The sequence below is a fragment of the Panulirus ornatus genome, chromosome 12 (assembly GCF_036320965.1).
Source record: "Panulirus ornatus isolate Po-2019 chromosome 12, ASM3632096v1, whole genome shotgun sequence".
NCBI lineage: Eukaryota > Metazoa > Arthropoda > Malacostraca > Decapoda > Palinuridae > Panulirus > Panulirus ornatus.
The window spans coordinates 57,136,484-57,156,627 of NC_092235.1; the positions used below are offsets into that span (position 1 = coordinate 57,136,484).

Consider the following 20,144-nt stretch of genomic DNA (forward strand, 5'->3'; position numbering starts at 1 on the left):
CATTACTTACTTGATCAAACCACCTCACACCACATATTTTCCTGAAACATTTCATTTCAACACGCCCTCCCTCCTTTGTACAACCCATGCCTTGCAATTATGTATCATTGTTGGAACTACTATTCCTTCAAACATACCCATTTTTGCTCTCCGAGATAATGTTCTCTTCTTAACACGTTCTTCATCGATTCCAGACCCTTCGCCCCCTACCTGACCCTGTGACTCACTTCCGCTTCCATGGTTCCATTCACTGCCAAGTCCACTCCCAGATATCTAAAACACTTCACTTTCTCCAATTTTTCTCCGTTCATACTTACATACCAAATAACTTATATTTATTGATTTATTTTGCTTTGTCGCTGTCTCCCGCATTAGCGAGGTAGCGCAAGGAAACAGACGAAAGAATGGCCCAACCCACCCACATACACATGTATATACATACACGTCCACACACGCAAATATACATACCTATACATCTCAATGTATACATATATACACACACACAGACATATACATATATACACATGTACATGATTCATACTGTCTGCCTTTATTTATTCCCATTGCCACCTCACCACACATGGAATAACAACCCCCTCCCCCCCTCACCAAATAACTTAAACCTCTTATTCACATTTACTCAGTCACCAACTTCTGCATTTTCTCACTCACTCTCATCCACTAGAACTGTATCATCGGTGAACAACAACTGACTCACTCCCCAGGCCCTCTCATCCCCAAAAGAATGCATACTCGCCCCTCTCTCCAAAACTCTTGCATTCTCTTCTCTAACCACCCCATCCATAAACAAATTGAACGACCATGGGGACGTTACACACCCCTGCCACAGATCGACAATCACTGGGAACCAATCACTTTCCTCCCTTCCAGCTTGTACACATGCCTTGCATCCTTGGTAAAAACTTTTTACTGCTTCTGACATTTTACCTCCCACACCATATACTCTTAAGGCCTTCCACAAAGCATTTGTATCAGCCTTGTCATATGCCGTCTCCAGATCCATAAATGCTACATACAAATCCATCTGTTTTTCCATCACCCAACATAATGTACAAACACTGTTTCAGCAAATACCAAAACCCTTCATGCTCATGGTGCAATTACCATAAAGAAGAGAATGAGCACTTACTACTCAGTTGCCCTAACCTTTTACTCATAGACACACACATCATAACACTTTACAACCTGTAGTCTCAACTAGTGGATGTGACCAGCTTCCTGAATGCTGCAGGAGCCTAAGGATAGAAGGAACTCCTAAGATAGGAAGTAAGTCCCTCACAGTCACAACATGCTGATACCACATTAGCAGCACTAGAGATGCAACACTACATTACACAGTTGGAATATAGGCTGACCCAGAACAGAATGTCTGCATCTCCATAGAAGCCTTCAATTACTCTTTTAACCCCAGACTGACTTGAATCTAGCTCGCATCCTCCTGTCACCTTCCACTAAACACAACACCAACCATTCTAGGCATTACATATGAGACACATAATATTCATTCTCCACCCCAATAGCATCAGCACAAAAGCAACACACATACCAGATGCTTTCAGAACACTAACTGGCACCAGTTTCGACAAGAACGAAAATCCCTCAACATTCTTTTCAAACAATTCATCCACTACACTATGAATTATGCCTCACCTACCTGGTCTTTTACCCTTTCAAAAGCAAATATAACAAAGCTGAAAATCACAAAACATTGCATTGAGAACAGTCTCTGGGTGTCTAGCAGTCACAAATACTCAACTCCTTCTTATTGAAAAAAAAGTTTATGTGCAGCTACTCTAGACCTCTCCCCCCCCCCTAACCACTCTTATAACTAACCATTAACCCTGAGTAGAAATTAAAAGCTTGCCCCTGCCTCACGCCTCTGTAACCTCTACTTACAGACCCATTCATCCACAATGAATATCACCGACAGAACACATTGAAATGACCCAGCAAACACTAAACTACCAGCCGCCCAACACACTCATAAACTTCCTTCCACCAGACACTCACCATCCAGAAACCACACTTCCCAGGCAAATATGAGTCACACTAACCTGCTTATACTTGGGCATCACCAATCAGTACAGTACAACAAACACTTGTTTCAACATATTTCAAGACCCTTCATGCCCATGATGTAGCTACTGTAGAGAAGACACTGAGCACCTACTATTCAAATGCCCTTCACTCTGTTCATGTACATACTTACACAACATCATAACACCACTTTATGATCTCTGATCCTCATCAGTGGACATAACCAGCTTCCTGTGATCCTGTGAATAGAAGGAACTCTTGGGTCCATAACACTTAAACACACATGTATACTCAGAATTAATAGGGCTAAGCTGCAGGAAAAGGCTGGAGGCTTTGAATTTACCTTCCTTAGAAGAGAGAAAATTGAGGGTTGCCTGCGATTACAACCTGTAACTTTTTAAAAAGAGATCAACTATGTGGATAGTGCACAATTTTTTGAGATGTAGGGATAAAGCAATGAGAGACTGACTTGAAATTAAGTAAGAAACTTGTAAATAGGAATGTAAAGAAATACCTCTATATTATAAGAGTGGTGGATGAATGGAACAGATTGACTGACTACACAGTTATTGCACACAGCATGCATAGATTTTAAAAGTTGTATGATAGTAAAGAGTGTGCAGGAGATGGGGCCCTTGAGTGTAAAACTCTGTTCCCACATAAAACAAATATAAATAATTAAACACACAAACACAAAAAAGAAAAACTACATGTCTCTGCTACTTGAAGTAATCTATCTTTGATATGCAGGAACCGTCAGCAAGAGGTCATGGGAAATACTAGGACTCTTTTATAGAAATGGTCCTGGGGTGATTATAAATATAATGTATAAGTACATCCTATCCTAAATCAGATACCCAGCTTATCAATCAGTCCCTTGAGGAGGATGAACAGCTGGGTTGATTGCAGACTGTTTACTGTACATAGAATTTAAACCTGAGTGGACTCAACCCCAGGTGGCTTGTGAATACATTACGGTCAGCAATCAGTAATCACTAATTGCTGCACCATAAAGGTTCATAATGTTGAAGTATGATTTTGTGGATTAGGTTTGTGCATGTGAAGTAAAGAAGATATCCAAATTCAGAGCTTTGGTTGATTTTTTGGTTTTCTATCTATAAGAAGGATTTAAGATGAGCAATTTAGAAAAAGCACTCAAATTCTTGTACCTAAGGAGTGATACTTGCTTAGAAAGGCTATACATGAAGATAAGAATTTTCTATTCTTTTTTTATTGCTTTCATTTTGGTTATCAGTCTTTGATAAGGAAATTATTACATTTCAGATGAAGATGATGACTCTCCAATGATCCGTGGATTTTCAGATGATGAACCACTGGTGATCGCTTGATGTCTGTCTGGTGTGGCCTGCTTCTCTGCCCCCTCTGATCCCTTATTGCATAGGCCACAAGTCTTATAAAGATAAAGAGAACATGTGGCAGAGTATATGACATATATATGTATATTGTGTTCAGTTTTATGTGCGTGTGTATTTGATATTGATTGATTTTTTTCAGTTGATATGAAATGTGGGAGCATGAACAAGAAAATGTAATTAATGTTGATTATTTTATTCATGAATAATTTTTGTTTTCATAGTTATTTGCATACCTGCATGTTTGTGTGCAATTGTAGTCATGGTTAAGGATTTTAAAAAGTAAGTTGTGGAAAAGAAAAAGAGTTGAACTATTTGGCTTAAGTAACTTAGTCAATATCCAACTAACCTTCAGCCCACAGGTAATATGAAATCTCAAGGAAATTTTCCCTTTTATAATATTTTGAAAGTTACTTTAAATTCATGATGATGATGATTTCTTAGAGCATAGTATATATACAGTATCATAAAATGTGAATTATGCTAAATCTGAGATGAATTTTGATAATGGAAATTTTTGGGGTAATTTTTATTTTACAGTCATTCTTGCATTCAGGTCTCATTATTTCAGTTAAATTTGTCAGTATCTCACATTATTTTATTTCTTAACTTTTGAATGAAATACAGTTAATATATGGGTCATTTGTTGAAAAATTTTCACTTTGTTAAATCAGTCAAAATACATTCATGCAAGCGAATTTATGTTATAAGAGTATGCTGATGCAGACATCAGGATTATCTTTTATATTTTTTTTTAATGTTAAAAAGAGAAACATCATCAGTATTTTCTCTTTTTAATTTTTTTTTAGCTAACATTTTATGCTTCTATCCCATGTAGCTGACTTAAGAATGGGAGGTTGAGATGTATCACCACAGGTTATACTCGGTATGAACTGTATAGAAGAAACTATCCCTTAAGGCTGACTGTGTACTGCTCCCTTTGTGAGTGAAATTTAAACTGAAATCTTTTGAAAATCCCATCTAGTTCACACTGTTTAATTAGTTATTTAAGTGGCCTCAGTCCTAAGATAAACTCAAGAATTTTAACTTATTTTTAAACTGATTACATAGATAAGTTTTGGCCTTATAATGTGACAGCCAATGAAGTACAGCAAACAGCAGTAGATTTTCAATATGAATAGAATTTAAGAGTTAAGAAGTGAATTTGAAAGTAAGGAATAGGATGGAGTGGAGGAGTAATTGGTCAACACAGACTTTGGAAAGATTTTTTTGTCACATTCCGGAGAGATTTTGTTACATCTTTTCATTTAGTTTCAAAATATTAAAGGAAGAAAAAAGCAGTCTGTAATATGAAATCCTAATGAAGTGGCCTTTTAGTTTTCTTGTTGCACAGTAGATCAGTCTGATTAAGGAGCTGCATTGCATATTTCTATTAAGCTTTAAGCCCTTACATTAGTTTACTTGAACCAAATGCTTATCCCTTCCACAGGAGGAACTTGTTCATTTTGTTTTATGTTAGCTGAGCTGGCAAAAATAAGTTAATGCCATAATCAAGGATATCACCTTGAGTAAGTAATGAAAGGTAAGAGAGATGTGGGGTAATAAAAAAGAGTGATGTGTGTGGTAATAAAAAGAGTGTGGTTGAGAGAGCAGAGGAGGGTGTTTTGAAATGGTTTGGTCACATCGAGAGAATGAGTGAGGAAAGATTGACAAAGAGGATATATGTGTCAGAGGTAGGGGCAACAAGGAGAAGAGGGAGACCAAGTTGGAGGTGGAAGATTGGAGTGAAAAAGATTTTGAGCGATCGGGGCGACGGACATACAGAAAAGTGAAAGGTGTGCAAGGAATAGAGTGAATTGGAATGATGTGGTATACCGGGGTCAGCGTGCTGTCAATGGATTGAACCAGGGCATGTGAAGTGTCTGGGGTAAATCATGGAAAGTTTTGTGGGGCCTGGATGTGGAAAGGGAGCTGTGGTTTCAGTGCATTGCACATGACAGCAAGAGACAGTGTGAATGGATGTGGCCTTTTTTGTCTTTTCCTAGTGCTACCTCGCGAGGGGGATGGTGTGTTATTTCATGTGTGGTGGGGTGGCATTGGGAATGGATGAAGGCAGCGAGTATGAATGTGTACATGTGTATATGTGTATATGTCTTTGTATGTATACTTATGTATATGTTGAAATATATGGGTATGTATATGTGCATGTGTAGGCATCTGTGTATATACATGTGTATGTGGGTGGTTTGGGCCATTCTTTCATCTGTTTCCTTGCGTAACCTCACTGATGCGGGAGATGGCAATTAAGTTCACCATTTCCCACATTAGTGAGGTAGCATTAAGAACAGAGGACTGAGCCTAAGAGGGAAAATGCTTACTTGGCCCACTTCTCTTTTCCTTCTTTTGGAAAAGTTAAAACTGGAGGGGAGGATTTCCAACCCCCTCCCCTTTTAATCGCCTTTTACAACATGCATGGAAGATGTGGGAAGTATTCTTTCTCCCTTATCCCCAGGGATAATGTATGTTTGAGGACAATATGTGGTGGGTGGTTTCATTGAGTAAATAATGAAAGGGTAAGAGAGATGTGTGGTAATAAAACGTGTGGTTAAGAGAGCAGAAGAGGTTGTGTTGAAATGGTTTGGTCACATGTAGAGAATGAGTAAGGAAAGATTGACAAAGAGGATATATGTGTCAGAATTGAAGGGAACAAGGAGAAGCGGGAGACCTAATTGGAGGTGGAAGGATGGAGTGAAAAAGATTTTGAGCGATCGGGGCCTGAACATACGGGAGAGTGAAAGGTGTGCAAGGAATAGAGTGAACTGGAACGATGTGGTATACCGGGGTCAGTGTGCTGTCCGTGGATTGAATGATTGAACCGGGGCATTTGAAGCATCTGGGGTGAACCATGGAAAGGTCTGTGGGGCCTGGATATGGAAAGGGAGCTGTGGTTTTGGTGCATTACACATGACTGCTAGAGACTGACTGTGAATGAATGTGGCCCTTTTTGTCTTTTCCTGGCTTTGCCTCGTTGGGGGGGGATGCTATTTCATGTGTTTTGGGGTGGCAACGGGAATGGAGGAAGGCAGCAAGTATGAATATACACATCTATATACATAAATGCCCATACACACACATATACATACATGTACATTTCAATGTATACATACATATACATACACAGACATATAGATATATACACATGTACATGTTCATACTTGCTGCCTTCATCCAATTCCTGTCACCACCCCACCACACAGAAAACAGCATCCCTATATTTGTGAGGTAGCTTCAAGAACAGATGACTGAGCCTTAGAGTGAATAATCCTCACTTGGCCCCCTTCTCTGCTCCTTCTTTTGGAAAAGTAAAAACAGGAGGGGAGGATTCCCAGTCCCTTCTCCCACTCCTTTTAGTCACCTGCTATGACATGCAGGAATATGTGCAGGAAATATGTGTGAAGTACACACACACACACACACACACACACACCTTAGCCTAAGCCAGGTACCCAGTTTATCAACCAACCCTTAGGGGAGGATGAACAGCTGAGTTGACTGAGGACCAACAGCCACAAACATGTTTCAGACCCATGCGCTCAACCATAGTGGCCAGTGCTATAGGAGAAACATATATCTTTACACCTCCTGCTTGCTTGAGGAGTGATTATCTTATTTCACATGCTGTTTATGAATCCATTTTGATCAGTGGAAATCATAGAAATCCCTGCTTTAAAACAGTTTGCAGACTCATTACAGGATGAAAAGGTCAACTCAGTTTTATATATTCCCATTTCTTGATATGCCATGACAGTCATCAGAGATATTGATTTTTTTTTTTAGATGGCCTTTGTCAGTGTTTCATAATCAGCAACCAAAGAAATGTGTTGGAAATGGGTAGTACATTCGTGAACTTTTTTTACATCCAAACTATACACCTGGATAGACCTATATAAACATTTTTTATGCAAAACCACATATAAATTCTGCTCATTCCTCAAAGCTGTTATTACACCTACAGTTTTCTCCCTTGCATGACCATATTGTCTACTTTACATGTACTTAAATCTTTAAGAGGTCTTTATTGCTTTTACATCTTGATGATGACTTAACCCAGTGACTGAGGCTGCTCTAGGTTTATTTGTAGTGTGCTCTTACTGTAGCAATTATCAACAAATTTAGAAAACTTATATTGATTTTCTCCTACCAACTGAAAAAGAATTATATACAGATTAATACAATAACATGTTATATATATGCATGGTGAGATTATCAAATGAATAAATGTTTAGGCTGTTATGTTGCCAAGCATATAATCGATTCCTCTTATTGGGATAATATCAGCAAATTTCAGTTTGCAGTCATGTTATATTTCCCAGTAATATGTGTTACATTTTGCTGCCTGGTCAGCACAATAATGACCATAACAGCTTTTTGATGGTTACTAAGCAGCTTAGTCAAAAAGAATATGGGCAAATGATGTAGAAACCTTGTCTGAGTTGCCAGTAGTTGTTTCCTGATTCACTTCTTTGCTGTTTGTTTCCCCTCAGGATTTTTTTAATTGCCCTAGACTAGCACTCAACTGCTGGAGATGATCTATGCCGTCAGTGGATTAATTGCTTTGATACTTTATGATTTTATTGAAGCTTGATACTAATGAGCAATAGACGCAGTTCCAAGTTTCATCCTGTTCAGGTTTAAAGAAAAAAGATTATTATTATTATTATTATTATTATTATTATTATTATTATTATTATTATTATTATCTGGAGAAGGCATATGATAGAGTTGATAGAGATGCTCTGTGGAAGGTATTAAGAATATATGGTGTGGGAGGCAAGTTGTTAGAAGCAGTGAAAAGTTTTTATCGAGGATGTAAGGCATGTGTACGTGTAGGAAGGTGAATGCAAGAGTTTTGGAAAGAGGGGCAAGTATGAAGTCTGTTGTGGATGAGAGAGCTTGGGAAGTGAGTCAGTTGTTGTTCGCTGATGATACAGCACTGGTGGCTGATTCATGTGAGAAACTGCAGAAGCTGGTGACTGAGTTTGGTAAAGTGTGTGAAAGAAGAAAGTTAAGAGTAAATGTGAATAAGAGCAAGGTTATTAGGTACAGTAGGGTTGAGGGTCAAGTCAATTGGGAGGTAAGTTTGAATGGAGAAAAACTGGAGGAAGTAAAGTGTTTTAGATATCTGGGAGTGGATCTGGCAGCGGATGGAACCATGGAAGCGGAAGTGAATCATAGGGTGGGGGAGGGGGCGAAAATCCTGGGAGCCTTGAAGAATGTGTGGAAGTCGAGAACATTATCTCGGAAAGCAAAAATTGGTATGTTTGAAGGAATGGTGGTTCCAACAATGTTGTATGGTTGCAAGGCGTGGGCTATGGATAGAGTTGTGCGCAGGAGGGTGGATGTGCTGGAAATGAGATGTTTGAGGACAATGTGTGGTGTGAGGTGGTTTGATCGAGTAAGTAATGTAAGGGTAAGAGAGATGTGTGGAAATAAAAAGAGCGTGGTTGAGAGAGCAGAAGAGGGTGTTTTGAAATGGTTTGGGCACATGGAGAGAATGAGTGAGGAAAGATTGACCAAGAGGATATATGTGTCGGAGGTGGAGGGAACGAGGAGAAGTGGGAGACCAAATTGGAGGTGGAAAGATGGAGTGAAAAAGATTTTGTGTGATCGGGGCTTGAACATGCAGGAGGGTGAAAGGCGGGCAAGGAATAGAGTGAATTGGATCGATGTGGTATACCGGGGTTGACGTGCTGTCAGTGGATTGAATCAGGGCATGTGAAGCGTCTGGGGTAAACCATGAAAAGCTGTGTGGGGCCTGGATGTGGAAAGGGAGCTGTGGTTTCGGGCATTATTGCATGACAGCTAGAGACTGAGTGTGAACGAATGGGGCCTTTGTTGTCTTTTCCTAGCGCTACCTCACACACATGAGGGGGGAGGGGGATGGTATTCCATGTGTGGCGAGGTGGCGATGGGAATGAATAAAGGCAGACAGTGTGAATTGTGTGCATGGGTATATATGTATGTGTCTGTGTGTGTGTAAATATATGTGTACATTGAGGTGTATAGGTATGTATATTTGCGTGTGTGGACGTGTATGTATATACATGTGTATGGGGGTGGGTTGGGCCATTTCTTTCGTCTGTTTCCTTGCACTACCTCGCAAACGCGGGATACAGCGACAAAGCAAAATAATAAATAAAAAAATATTCTTAATCACTGTTTCCTGCCTTAGCGAGGTAGCAATGGGAAACAGACGAAAAATGGTGACAAAGCAAAATACATAAATAGAATATAAATGCCCATACATGGAAAGCGGGAGACAGAGACAAAGCAAGAAAAAAAAACAAAAAAACATGCAAATATACATAAATGTCCATACATGCACATATACATAAATGCCTATACTTGCACATATATATACATATACATATCAGCATATACATACATATTCATACACATACACAGACATAAACATATATACATACATATTCATACACATACACAGACATATACATATATACATACATACATATTCTTACTTGCTTGCCTTCATTCATTCCTGTCGCTACCCCGCCACACAAGAAATAGGTTCACTAATACATTATTTTTAATGTTAGTTTAATTTTTTTGATATCATGCATCTTAGGCATGAAACAAAAAGCATATAAAAAACTTCTTGAAAAATTGAAGAAAGAAAAAATCAGTATTAGTAAAACTTTAAGTGACAACTGTTGTAAAACAAAATTGATACAGATTGAGCCATAGATAATGAAGTTTTAAGAATTTACAGATTTTAAATTGGAGAAAATGGGCTTGAAATGGTGCAGTAGATTTTTAGCATGACAGGGAGAGGTTTAAATCTATCTCTCTTTCTATCTGTTTACATATCATCATTAATTCCATTCCCAATTGTACGGAGTGGATCAGGTACATACAGCTTTTGCTTGCCTTCATTCATTCCTGTCGCTACCCCGCCACACAAGAAATAGCATCACTAATACATTATTTTTAATGTTAGTTTAATTTTTTTGATATCATGCATCTTAGGCATGAAACAAAAGGCATATAAAAAACTACTTGAAAAATTGAAGAAAGAAAAAATCAGTATTAGTAAAACTTTAAGTGACAACTGTTGTAAAACAAAATTGATACAAATTGAGCCATAGATAATGAAGTTTTAAGAATTTACAGATTTTAAATTGGAGAAAATGGGCTTGAAATGGTGCTGTAGATTTTTAGCATGACAGGGAGAGGTTTAAATCTATCTTTCTTTCTATCTGTTTACATATCATCATTAATTCCATTCCCAATTGTACGGAGTGGATCAGGTACATACAGCTTTTGAAACTTGTACAAATTCGCAATCCATACCCAGTGCAGTAGAGCAAAACATGAATCTCCATCCTTTTAAAAGTGCTTCTTACTTTTTCACTTTGCACACTAAGGTATTTTATCAAGTGGGACCAATACCTCAAGGCTGTGCTCTGTGTAGGAGCATAAGAGTTTCGGTCCATTTTTGTTAGGGAGAGCAGTGGCAAGAGAAGGTCCTTGTTGACTGTTAAGATTTAGGAATGGGTACCTCCACTCCTCTTGTTATCAACTTGTCTTTGTCATCCTAGTACACTTACCTCCAGTTTCTTCGAATACATTCCCATCATAACATGCTTGGCACTTAATTCTTTACAACTGCACTAGATCTTTCTCGTCCAGACCACTCTGTAACCAACCACTAGCCCTCAATTATTTCACTAACTCATACTTCTTTGACCTGTACACACAGGTTCCCCCCTCCCACTACATTTTCTGACATGTCTGCTGTAAGGATCATCTTATAATCTTGTGTTATCAGTAGTGGAATTGAAGATGCCTTAGGACTGAAGGCTCCCTTGCTTGTGCAAGTATATTAATGAAAAATTAGGGATATTGAGTTAGGGTGTGTCTGCTCAGGGGATATCATTACAATCCTTAATGGAACAGTACCTCATGGAACCCTATCGGAGCTTTGGTTGGATGAAATATACAGAAGTCTAACTCATGTTGTTTACCATGTATAAGAGATCCTATGATAAGTTGCCCCAGAACACAAGTTTTCTGTAGGTTTAGTTGTATAAAGTATACAGAAGTTTAACTTATGTTGTTTGAGAGATGCAACAGGTCAGATGCAGTGATATCTTAGTTTTCATTCTAACCTCCATAGTAGGTTGGGTTTATGTTATACTGTAGCTGGAGCAAAACCTTAAAAGTTTTATCTTCTTTTATTAGGCTGCAGTGCAGTATTGCTCCAGAACCTGTGTAACCTTTATATAAATCCTTGTTTTTCAGTGAAGGTGCTTAGTTTTTCACACTGTGGTAGGACCCAAATGGAATTTTAAGAGTCCTTTTTAGGTGTGGGTAGAACCCTTGTTTCTTGTGTGGAACCTTGGGGATTGTAAGTTGCATGGATGCTGTCTCATTGGAACTTCAAACTTGTCTAGTATTATTGATGCAAAATTTTTAACCTTTGTTTATGACCTAAGGGTTAAGAGTGTCCTTTAATGCATGTATCATTGAGTATAGGTAGCATTGTTGATGATGAGAAGGCAATTTTGTTTTGGTTTAAAACAACAGCTGTTGTTTTTATGACTTTTTCTATGTACAGTAATTTTATTCGCATTTTTATGACTGTTTTGCTCCTTTCAAGAGACTGGAATCATCCCTGGTAACTTTTGATTCTCACTGTTGGTTGGCTTGGTTATGTCAGTGATGCATGACTCATCAGACTTCACAGGCTTGCGCATGTTGTACCTCCACTTTATGAATTTCTTTTATTCTTTTTGTTTCTCACTTGAGATTCAATCTCTGACTCCACTTTTTCTGTTATAGTAAATGACATAGTATGAGCTAAACATACCTTTGTCATAGCCTTCTTGGATGAAAAGAAAGTAAATTATGAGAAAAGGAAGGAAGAAATTAAGTAGAGCTCCTGAGGTGTTTGTAGACCTGACTTTTGAAGGAAGAAAAGTTTTAAGAAGAAATGGAAATGAAAGATGGAAAAGAATTCCAAAGCTTTGCTGTTTATTGGCAGGAAAATTCTCAGACAGCTCATGAGAGCACTTGCCTAAATCATACATTTAGAACAGAGATAGGGCAGCAACATCACAGTGGACAGAAAGGGATATTTAGAGAGATGATGCCAGGAGAAAACATGAGACAGATGGCTTTTGATTCAAGTCTGACTGACAGAGAGTTGGAGGAAGGGCCACCCAAAACATACAAGCATTACTTTATGCTATGGCAAATATAATGCCTGAATATGTGAAACATCTTCTCAGAAGAATGATGAGTATGACATACATAGTACCCCAGGTTTTGGAGAAACAGACTTTGCAGGTTTCTTGGAAAGAGTGGAGGATATGATTGTACCTAATGTATTTACATTTTTATAAGGATGAATTGCAGTGTTTTGAAACTGAACGTGGGAAACAAGTGACTTAAAGCTAGAAAGTGCATTTATGCCCAATTGAATTTATTCATTTTAATGCTTAACTATTCAAAGATGCTGCATGGGTTCAAATTTAGAGAGGAGATATGTTCAGTGTAAGAAAGAGAACAAGTAGTAAAGTGTGAAGAGGAGGGAAAATGGACTGAAGCATGTATAGTGGAATCATCATTGTAAGACTGAATAGGGATAGAAGTTGAAAAGAGGGATAATTGATGGAGACACGAGAGGATAAGAGGAAAGTTGCTCTATCATTGGCAACTGCAATGAAGTGGATGGGGAAGAAGGTATGCATTAAAAAAAAGAGAAGCAGAAAAGCCAAAGGAAGTAAGTTTAGAAAGCAAATACTTATGCCACACTTTGTCATATGCTTTGGAGATGTTAGGAGGCCATGACAAAAGATTCACCAAAATCTCTGAGAGGAAGGCCAGAGGTGTGTCACAAACGGAAGATTTCCAGAATACTTTGCAACAGCCATATTGGTGACCGGAAAGAAGGGAATGGGAATTGTTAAAAAAAAATGTGATAGTGAAGGCGAGTTTCAGAAAGTTTGGAAATAGAAGTGAAGGAAGTCAGGTAACAGTTGGAAGAGTTAGAATATCCTTTCTCTTTAGTAGGCAATGACTGCACCAAGGCATGCTTCCAACAACAAGAAATTTAGGTTTATAGAGAAAAAACAGACAAACGGAATGGAGCTAGCTCAGAGGCACACTCTCTTAAGACCTGAGGAGGTATAGTGTGATTTCTCTGGTCAAGCTTCCACTTTGGCAAGACTGAATGCCTTTATGGTTGCCTGTATGGGGACTCATTCTGTGAGTATCTTCCATTACATTAGCTTTTTTTATTATACATCTTTTTGTTCAAGGTAATTGGCAGCTCTTGTCAGCATTTATGCTGTTTTAAGGGCATCTCTACCTAAAGTTTCACCTTTTGAAGAACATAGCAGATCTTTTGAGACTTGCCCATATTTAAAACAAAAGGAGAGGAGAATACCCCTATTTGCAAGAAAAGATGAGGAGAGAGTCTTATTCTCTTTGTAGAAAGGCAAATAGTTGAGTTAGGACCTTGGTCTAAAAGGGTGTATGTTTTCCTTTTTGGAAGTCACTCCACTTATTTCAAGGCCTTTGCATGCTGTACATTCAATTTGGAAATGGATACTCAAATAATTAAATGTTATAGGTGGTATTATCACTGACTAATAATCCACTGCATCTGCATAAATCTTTAGTGTGGACAGAGAGCACAGAGCCCACCTGTGCTGTTTATCCTTCTTTTGGTTAGTAGAGAAATGGGTACCAGCTTTTGATAGACAGACTATTTCAAGTTATTAGAGTGGTTTGTTAACCTCCCCTGCAATCAAGTGCTCTCTCTAATGTTCACAGGGCTCTGCCTTCAGTAGAGATGCATATTTTTTCTTACTTCAAAACCTACATTAATTACTATTATACCAATTTACTCAATTTTGATAGGTATTGTACTTTATTAATAGCATTGTATTCATAGTGTTTTAACTAGTGATCTTGGCTTGAAAAAAATTATCAGTCTATATGAATTTATTCCAATACATAAAGTATATTATAGTAAGCAAAGGGCCCTTTTTGTTAAAGAAATAAGTGGCAAGAGAGCATTAAAGTCAGATAGAAGAAAAGAGGCATTTTTTTTAATGAATTCAAGGGAAAAATGTGTGTAAGTGATTAGGGAATTCGTATTCCAGTTGAGATGAAATGAATAAATAACTGGTAAATTTGATGAGAGTTTTTATTAGTGTTTAAGCTCTGTGAAATTTCATTCACTGAACAGAATCACATAACCAGTAATAATGAATTATGTGTAGAAATATGAATGATGTTAGCTTAACTGTAGAACTTTAATGGTAGTGAGGTACAATATGAAAGTGATACATGAAAATTAATATGTTCATAAAACATAGGAGGCTTTATACATCTTGCGTGACCTTTATTTAATGAAGATATTTGTTGATTCATTTGTCGAATAAATTGATTTGTTGTACAATTTGTATCTCATATTTCTATCTCATATCTCGGCCCTTGACTGACTTCATAAACTATTTGTCTAAAGGAAATAATGCTTAATTGCATTTCAGCTATCAGAAAATCTGATGAGCTACAAAGAAATTTTTACAACCACACCAATCACAGTCATGGGGACTATGATACAGATCTCCTCGTATTCTTATACTAGAATGACTTCATCCTTTTAATTAAAAGAGTGTAATGAAAAAAAGTCGATCATATCCTTCCATTAGACCTTAAAGAGTAATGCATGAAGGACAGTGTGACTGTACACACATAATATAATTAGCTCTTTTGTACCTTTCATAACATCATGTGGAAGATGTAGTACGTGTCATAGTGATTCCCTTATGAAACTCACACATTAGAATAATGCTTTCCATTAACAGCCACATTATTCACTACTTTCACATATATTTGTGTTGTAAGGTTTGAATAGGCTCGTTGCATAGTGAACCACTTCTGCTGATGAATTAGAAACTGCATTATTAATTATGAAAGGAAGAGTGCTATATTAAATTTTTCTCTTCTTTTAACCCCATAAGATGTGATTTTTCATTGTCATTTATTTATTTACTGTGGCCACTTATAAACCAGTTCTTACTCTGTATATTCTGTGTTGATGCTTTTTTGAGACTGAGAGAAAGCATTAGACAAAGGTGTAAATGGTGATATTATTGTCTCATTCCAAATCTACTCTGTAACTTTAACCTAAGAAACTGTTTGTGAATGTGATAACATGTTTATACAAACAGACTGGTTTGAATATTATGTAGAATGACATTTGTGAGTATTATATTAACATAAGTGTATATACTCCATGATGTGATGGATAAAAACTGCTTGAACCTGGTTTTTAAAGCTATGATTAAGATTGGAAAGATCAATGCTTCCATAAAAGAAAGTTCTTCCTGAATGAGTTATGATACAAAGATTTTGTATGCTAAATAGAGCTTTTAATATATTTAGATAGTAATAATGTAACATATTGTACAACTATATTTTTAATGGCAGTGATAAAACACCAGACTTGTTTTTTATTACAAAAAGTAATTCTAATTCTTCCATACTTATTAGGTAGTTGTGGAGGCATTACGTGGGGATCAGGGAATTATATAAAGTGCAGGTTACTAGTAACCCTTAAAACCTTTGAAAGTATACAGCCTATGTGCAATATGATACGGGAACCAGTGGCCAGAAAATGTGCAATTTAAGTACAGAATATTCTCTAAGATTTGAATATACTGAGACCTAAGCCTTCCAGAAATTTGAAATTTTCCTGATTTTGGAATAAGCAGAAATGTGTGTAGTGTATACACTTGCATTGTAACTAGAAAACCTAAGAACTTCAATCAACAAAGAAAATTATTTATGCAGTATATAGACACACTCTACTGTAACTAAAACTTGTAAAAAACTGGCAAAAACAAAGATGATTATATTTGATTTACAGTATTATGTTACTCAGTACAATTTCACATTTGTATCCAAATTGCATATTTGTAGGTGTTTCGAAAATTACATCTGGAGCATGCAGTGTCTGATGCCAGCACAGAATCTCAATATTTTATCATGTTGCTTCTGTAGGTCATGAATGGTAAAATTTCCAGCACCATATTCATGATTTAGATGTGACTTTGTCCGGCAGTCTGTTTCTAGCTTTTTCAACTATCATGAGGAATTTGTGTTTATGATTCTGACCACTGACTTCCTTTGAGGCATGGCCAATAATTGATATTTTTTAGTGTGTGAGAATTGTAATGAGGGTTAAATAAAGCAAAAGAATAGGTTATTCTTGAGTAGCATCAGAACCTTTGGCCTCTGGGTGGTCAAAAATGGCACCCAGATTCACAAGTAGAGACTTTGCCAACAATGACAGCTCATTGTCATTGTTTCAGGTATTCTGAATTTCCAAATTTCAGAAAATTTTCTGAGTTTTTGAATGAAGGTATTGAGGCCAGAAATTATCTGAATTTTAGGGGATTCAGAATTTAAAGCTCCAAGTTTAAGAGGTTTTTCTGCAATAATTTTTGGCAGAACCCCCCATGTAATCTTTCATTTATTTCTCTTTTTTGCCATCACATATACCTGTGATAATATGGTAATGTTTTTGAGTACATTCAATACTTCTGCACATTGGCACTCATAATATTAATGGGCATAAGATATTAGGTTTTCAGTACCTGCACATATTTTTTAAAATGCTTAGTAGTATTGCTTCTCTGGATTATTACTATGTTTACACCAAGACGGGGATTTTGTCACATTAATCAAAGGTTCATATTAATGCCTACATACTGATAAAAAGTCAGCATATTCCATTTTATATTGTATGGTTATAAGGACTGAATCCTGTCTATTAAAGCTTGATGTTATTACTCTGGGATTCATAAGTGTATATTTAGAAAAATCTCATTAACCCATTCACTGCAGCAGGCTTCAAACCTAAGTTTACCCCCTGTGCTGCATTTATCAAAACAAGAAAAAAAAGTTTTTAAATATTGTCATTCAGCATTGCAATTACCTTTACAGAACTGATATAGCAGTATTATTAATCTTTACATTTGAGTATGATTTGCAATCAGACTTGAAGTTTAAGGATAGGTGTTGTCAGGCATACAACTTATCCCTATTTACCCAAGATCATATACAAACATCCTCACTTCATATTGAAAAATACATTATTTTCTCTTTATATTAACTTATTCAGTTTTGTACATATATAAGATATTGGTGTTGGCTAATTTCTTATTACTATTTACACACTTTTGCATATAGTATCTTATATTACCTACACACCTTCACCTTAGTAATCCCTATAGATATAATACAACTGAAAACACATGTGCTGAATAATATTTTTCTCATGCCTCATGATATCATACACATTAGGCTGTGTATAAGTCCATCTGTTTTCAGCATCATTATCTTCTAAGCTAATTAAGTCATTGGTGTCCAATAGATCTGTGTAATGTATAGAGTTCTGAGCTGCCATCCTGCTAATGCAAAGCTGTTTTATTCTACTCCTTGCCATTTTAAGAGTATTGAGCTAGCTAAAGGGAGAAATAGGAGATATGCACATGATAACAGTGTCTGGCATGCCAGTTGATAAATTCATAACCATAGATGTGCTCCCTGGCTTGTGCAGAATTTCAAAAAGTGCTTAACCTTATACAAGAGTAGAAAATAATTGTCATGTATGCAGGACAGCTTCAGTGAATGAGTTAATGGTTTGGATGATGTGTTACTTGAGAATAGATAGAATGATAATTTGTTTTATTTAAATAAAGAATTTTAAGTTACATTGATTCTTAATGAGATGAATTAGCTTTTAAGTTGGCTTCAGTTACCCAAGGACTCAGTACTGTGATATTAGTAAAGGATTTTTATGTAAAGGAATTGGTGTCAGCTTGACAAGGAGAGCTAAAGGTACAACAGCTTATGTCTTTGCAAGACATAACTGTATAGTTTACTTAAAATGTGAGTATAACAGTACCAGGATGATTCCAAATTGTAGATTCCTTGTGGCATGGGTTTTAGAAATGATGGGAATACAGGAAATTTTTCTGTTACTTAAACCTGTATCTTCAGGCCTCTGCTTAGATGAGTTAGAACAATCCTATCCATCTGTTGCTATTTGAACATCAAGGTGGATGTTTCAAGCAATTAAAAAGAAGACAGTCATAACTATCATGCCTTTATAGAACGTAGTCAAGCAAAGAACGAAAGTAATGTATGCTTTATTAATCAGTGGATCTGAATGCTCATATTCTTCACATTTTTGTGGTTTATCTTTGAGAGTCTCAGTTTTTTGGTGGACCAGCTGCTGTGTGCATAAAACTTCACCTTCAAGTCAGTCTATCTTTTTATATCTCTGATGCCTATTCCCTCGTGGAACTCCCACAAGTGGGTGGTTATGGCAATAATCTCCATAACTAGTGAACTCCAGTGCCACTGCTTAGCCTTTAGTGGCACACTGCTAACAGGCCACTGGCAGAGGGCAACTCTAGTGCAGTATTTGCAGAGGCTACTACCTAATGTTCATACACACTACTTCTACCTAATGTTCCTGCCTACTGCTTCTACCTAATGATCCTGCTTAAATGTTCCTACCTAGTGCTTCTATCTATTGCTCCTACCATTTTGCTAAAAGGCAGGGTTAGTGCATACAGAAAACAGCTACTATCTTCAGAGTCCAACTTGATAACTACTGAAGTACTGCTGTCATTAACCCACCCGGTACTAGTAATATACCCCCCCTTGTCGTTGGCTGCCTACCTACCTTCAAGTCAGTCACTAGCTCAAATTCATTTTCTTCCTAAAGAATATGGGTTGATCAAGACAATGAGCCATCCATTAAATCAATTGAAAATGAAAATGCAGTCAGACCCACCATGCTCTTGGACAGTTCTTGAAAATAGACATATGATTTATTTATTTATTCTATTATACTTCGTCGCTGTCTCCCGCATTAGCGAGGTAGCGCAAGGAAACAGACGAAAGAATGGCCCAATCCACCCACATACTCATGTATAAACATAAACGCCACACACTCACATATACATACCTGTACATTTCAATGTATACATACATATACATACACAGACATATACATATATACACATGCACATATTCATACATGCTGCCTTCATATGATTTATTTATTTATTCATTATACTTTTTTTTTGCTGTTTCCTGTGTCAGCAAGGCAGCGCCAGGAAACAGACGAAGAATGGCCCATCCACATACACACATATATATTTTATTTATTTTATTACACTTTGACACTGTCTCCCACGTTAGCGAGGTAGCGCAAGGAAGCAGATGAAAGAATGGCCCAACCACCCACATACACATGTATGTACATAAACTCCCACACACACTCATATACATACCTATACATTTCAAAGTATACATACATATACACACACAGACATATACGTATATACACGTGTACATATTCATACATGCTGCCTTCATCCACTCCCGCTGGCACCCTGCCACACATGAAAATGACGACACCCCCCTCCCCCCGCATGCGTGCAAAGTAGCACTAGGAAGAGACAACAAAGGCCACATTCGTTCACAGTCATTTTCTAGCTGTCATGTGTAATGCACCAAACCACAGCTCCTTTTCCACATCCAGGCCCCACAAATCTTTCCATGGTTTACCCCAGATGCTTCACATGCCCTGGTTCAATCCATTGATAGCATGTCAACCCCGGTATACCACAATGTTCC

The 20,144-nt window shown here is 37.2% G+C and overlaps 1 protein-coding gene across 3 annotated transcripts in view; it reads left to right on the forward strand.

Moving 5' to 3' along the window:
• LOC139752080 (sortilin-related receptor-like) overlaps positions 1-18,205 on the forward strand; it is a 269,696-nt gene extending 251,491 nt beyond the window's left edge. For all 3 annotated transcript variants that reach the window (XM_071667935.1, XM_071667934.1, XM_071667936.1), the window contains exon 37: positions 3,343-18,205. In XM_071667935.1, coding sequence (XP_071524036.1) covers positions 3,343-3,407 — 65 coding nt within the window. In that variant the 3' untranslated portion in view covers positions 3,408-18,205. The remainder of the gene's footprint in view (positions 1-3,342) is intronic.
• Positions 18,206-20,144: the final 1,939 nt, after the last annotated feature.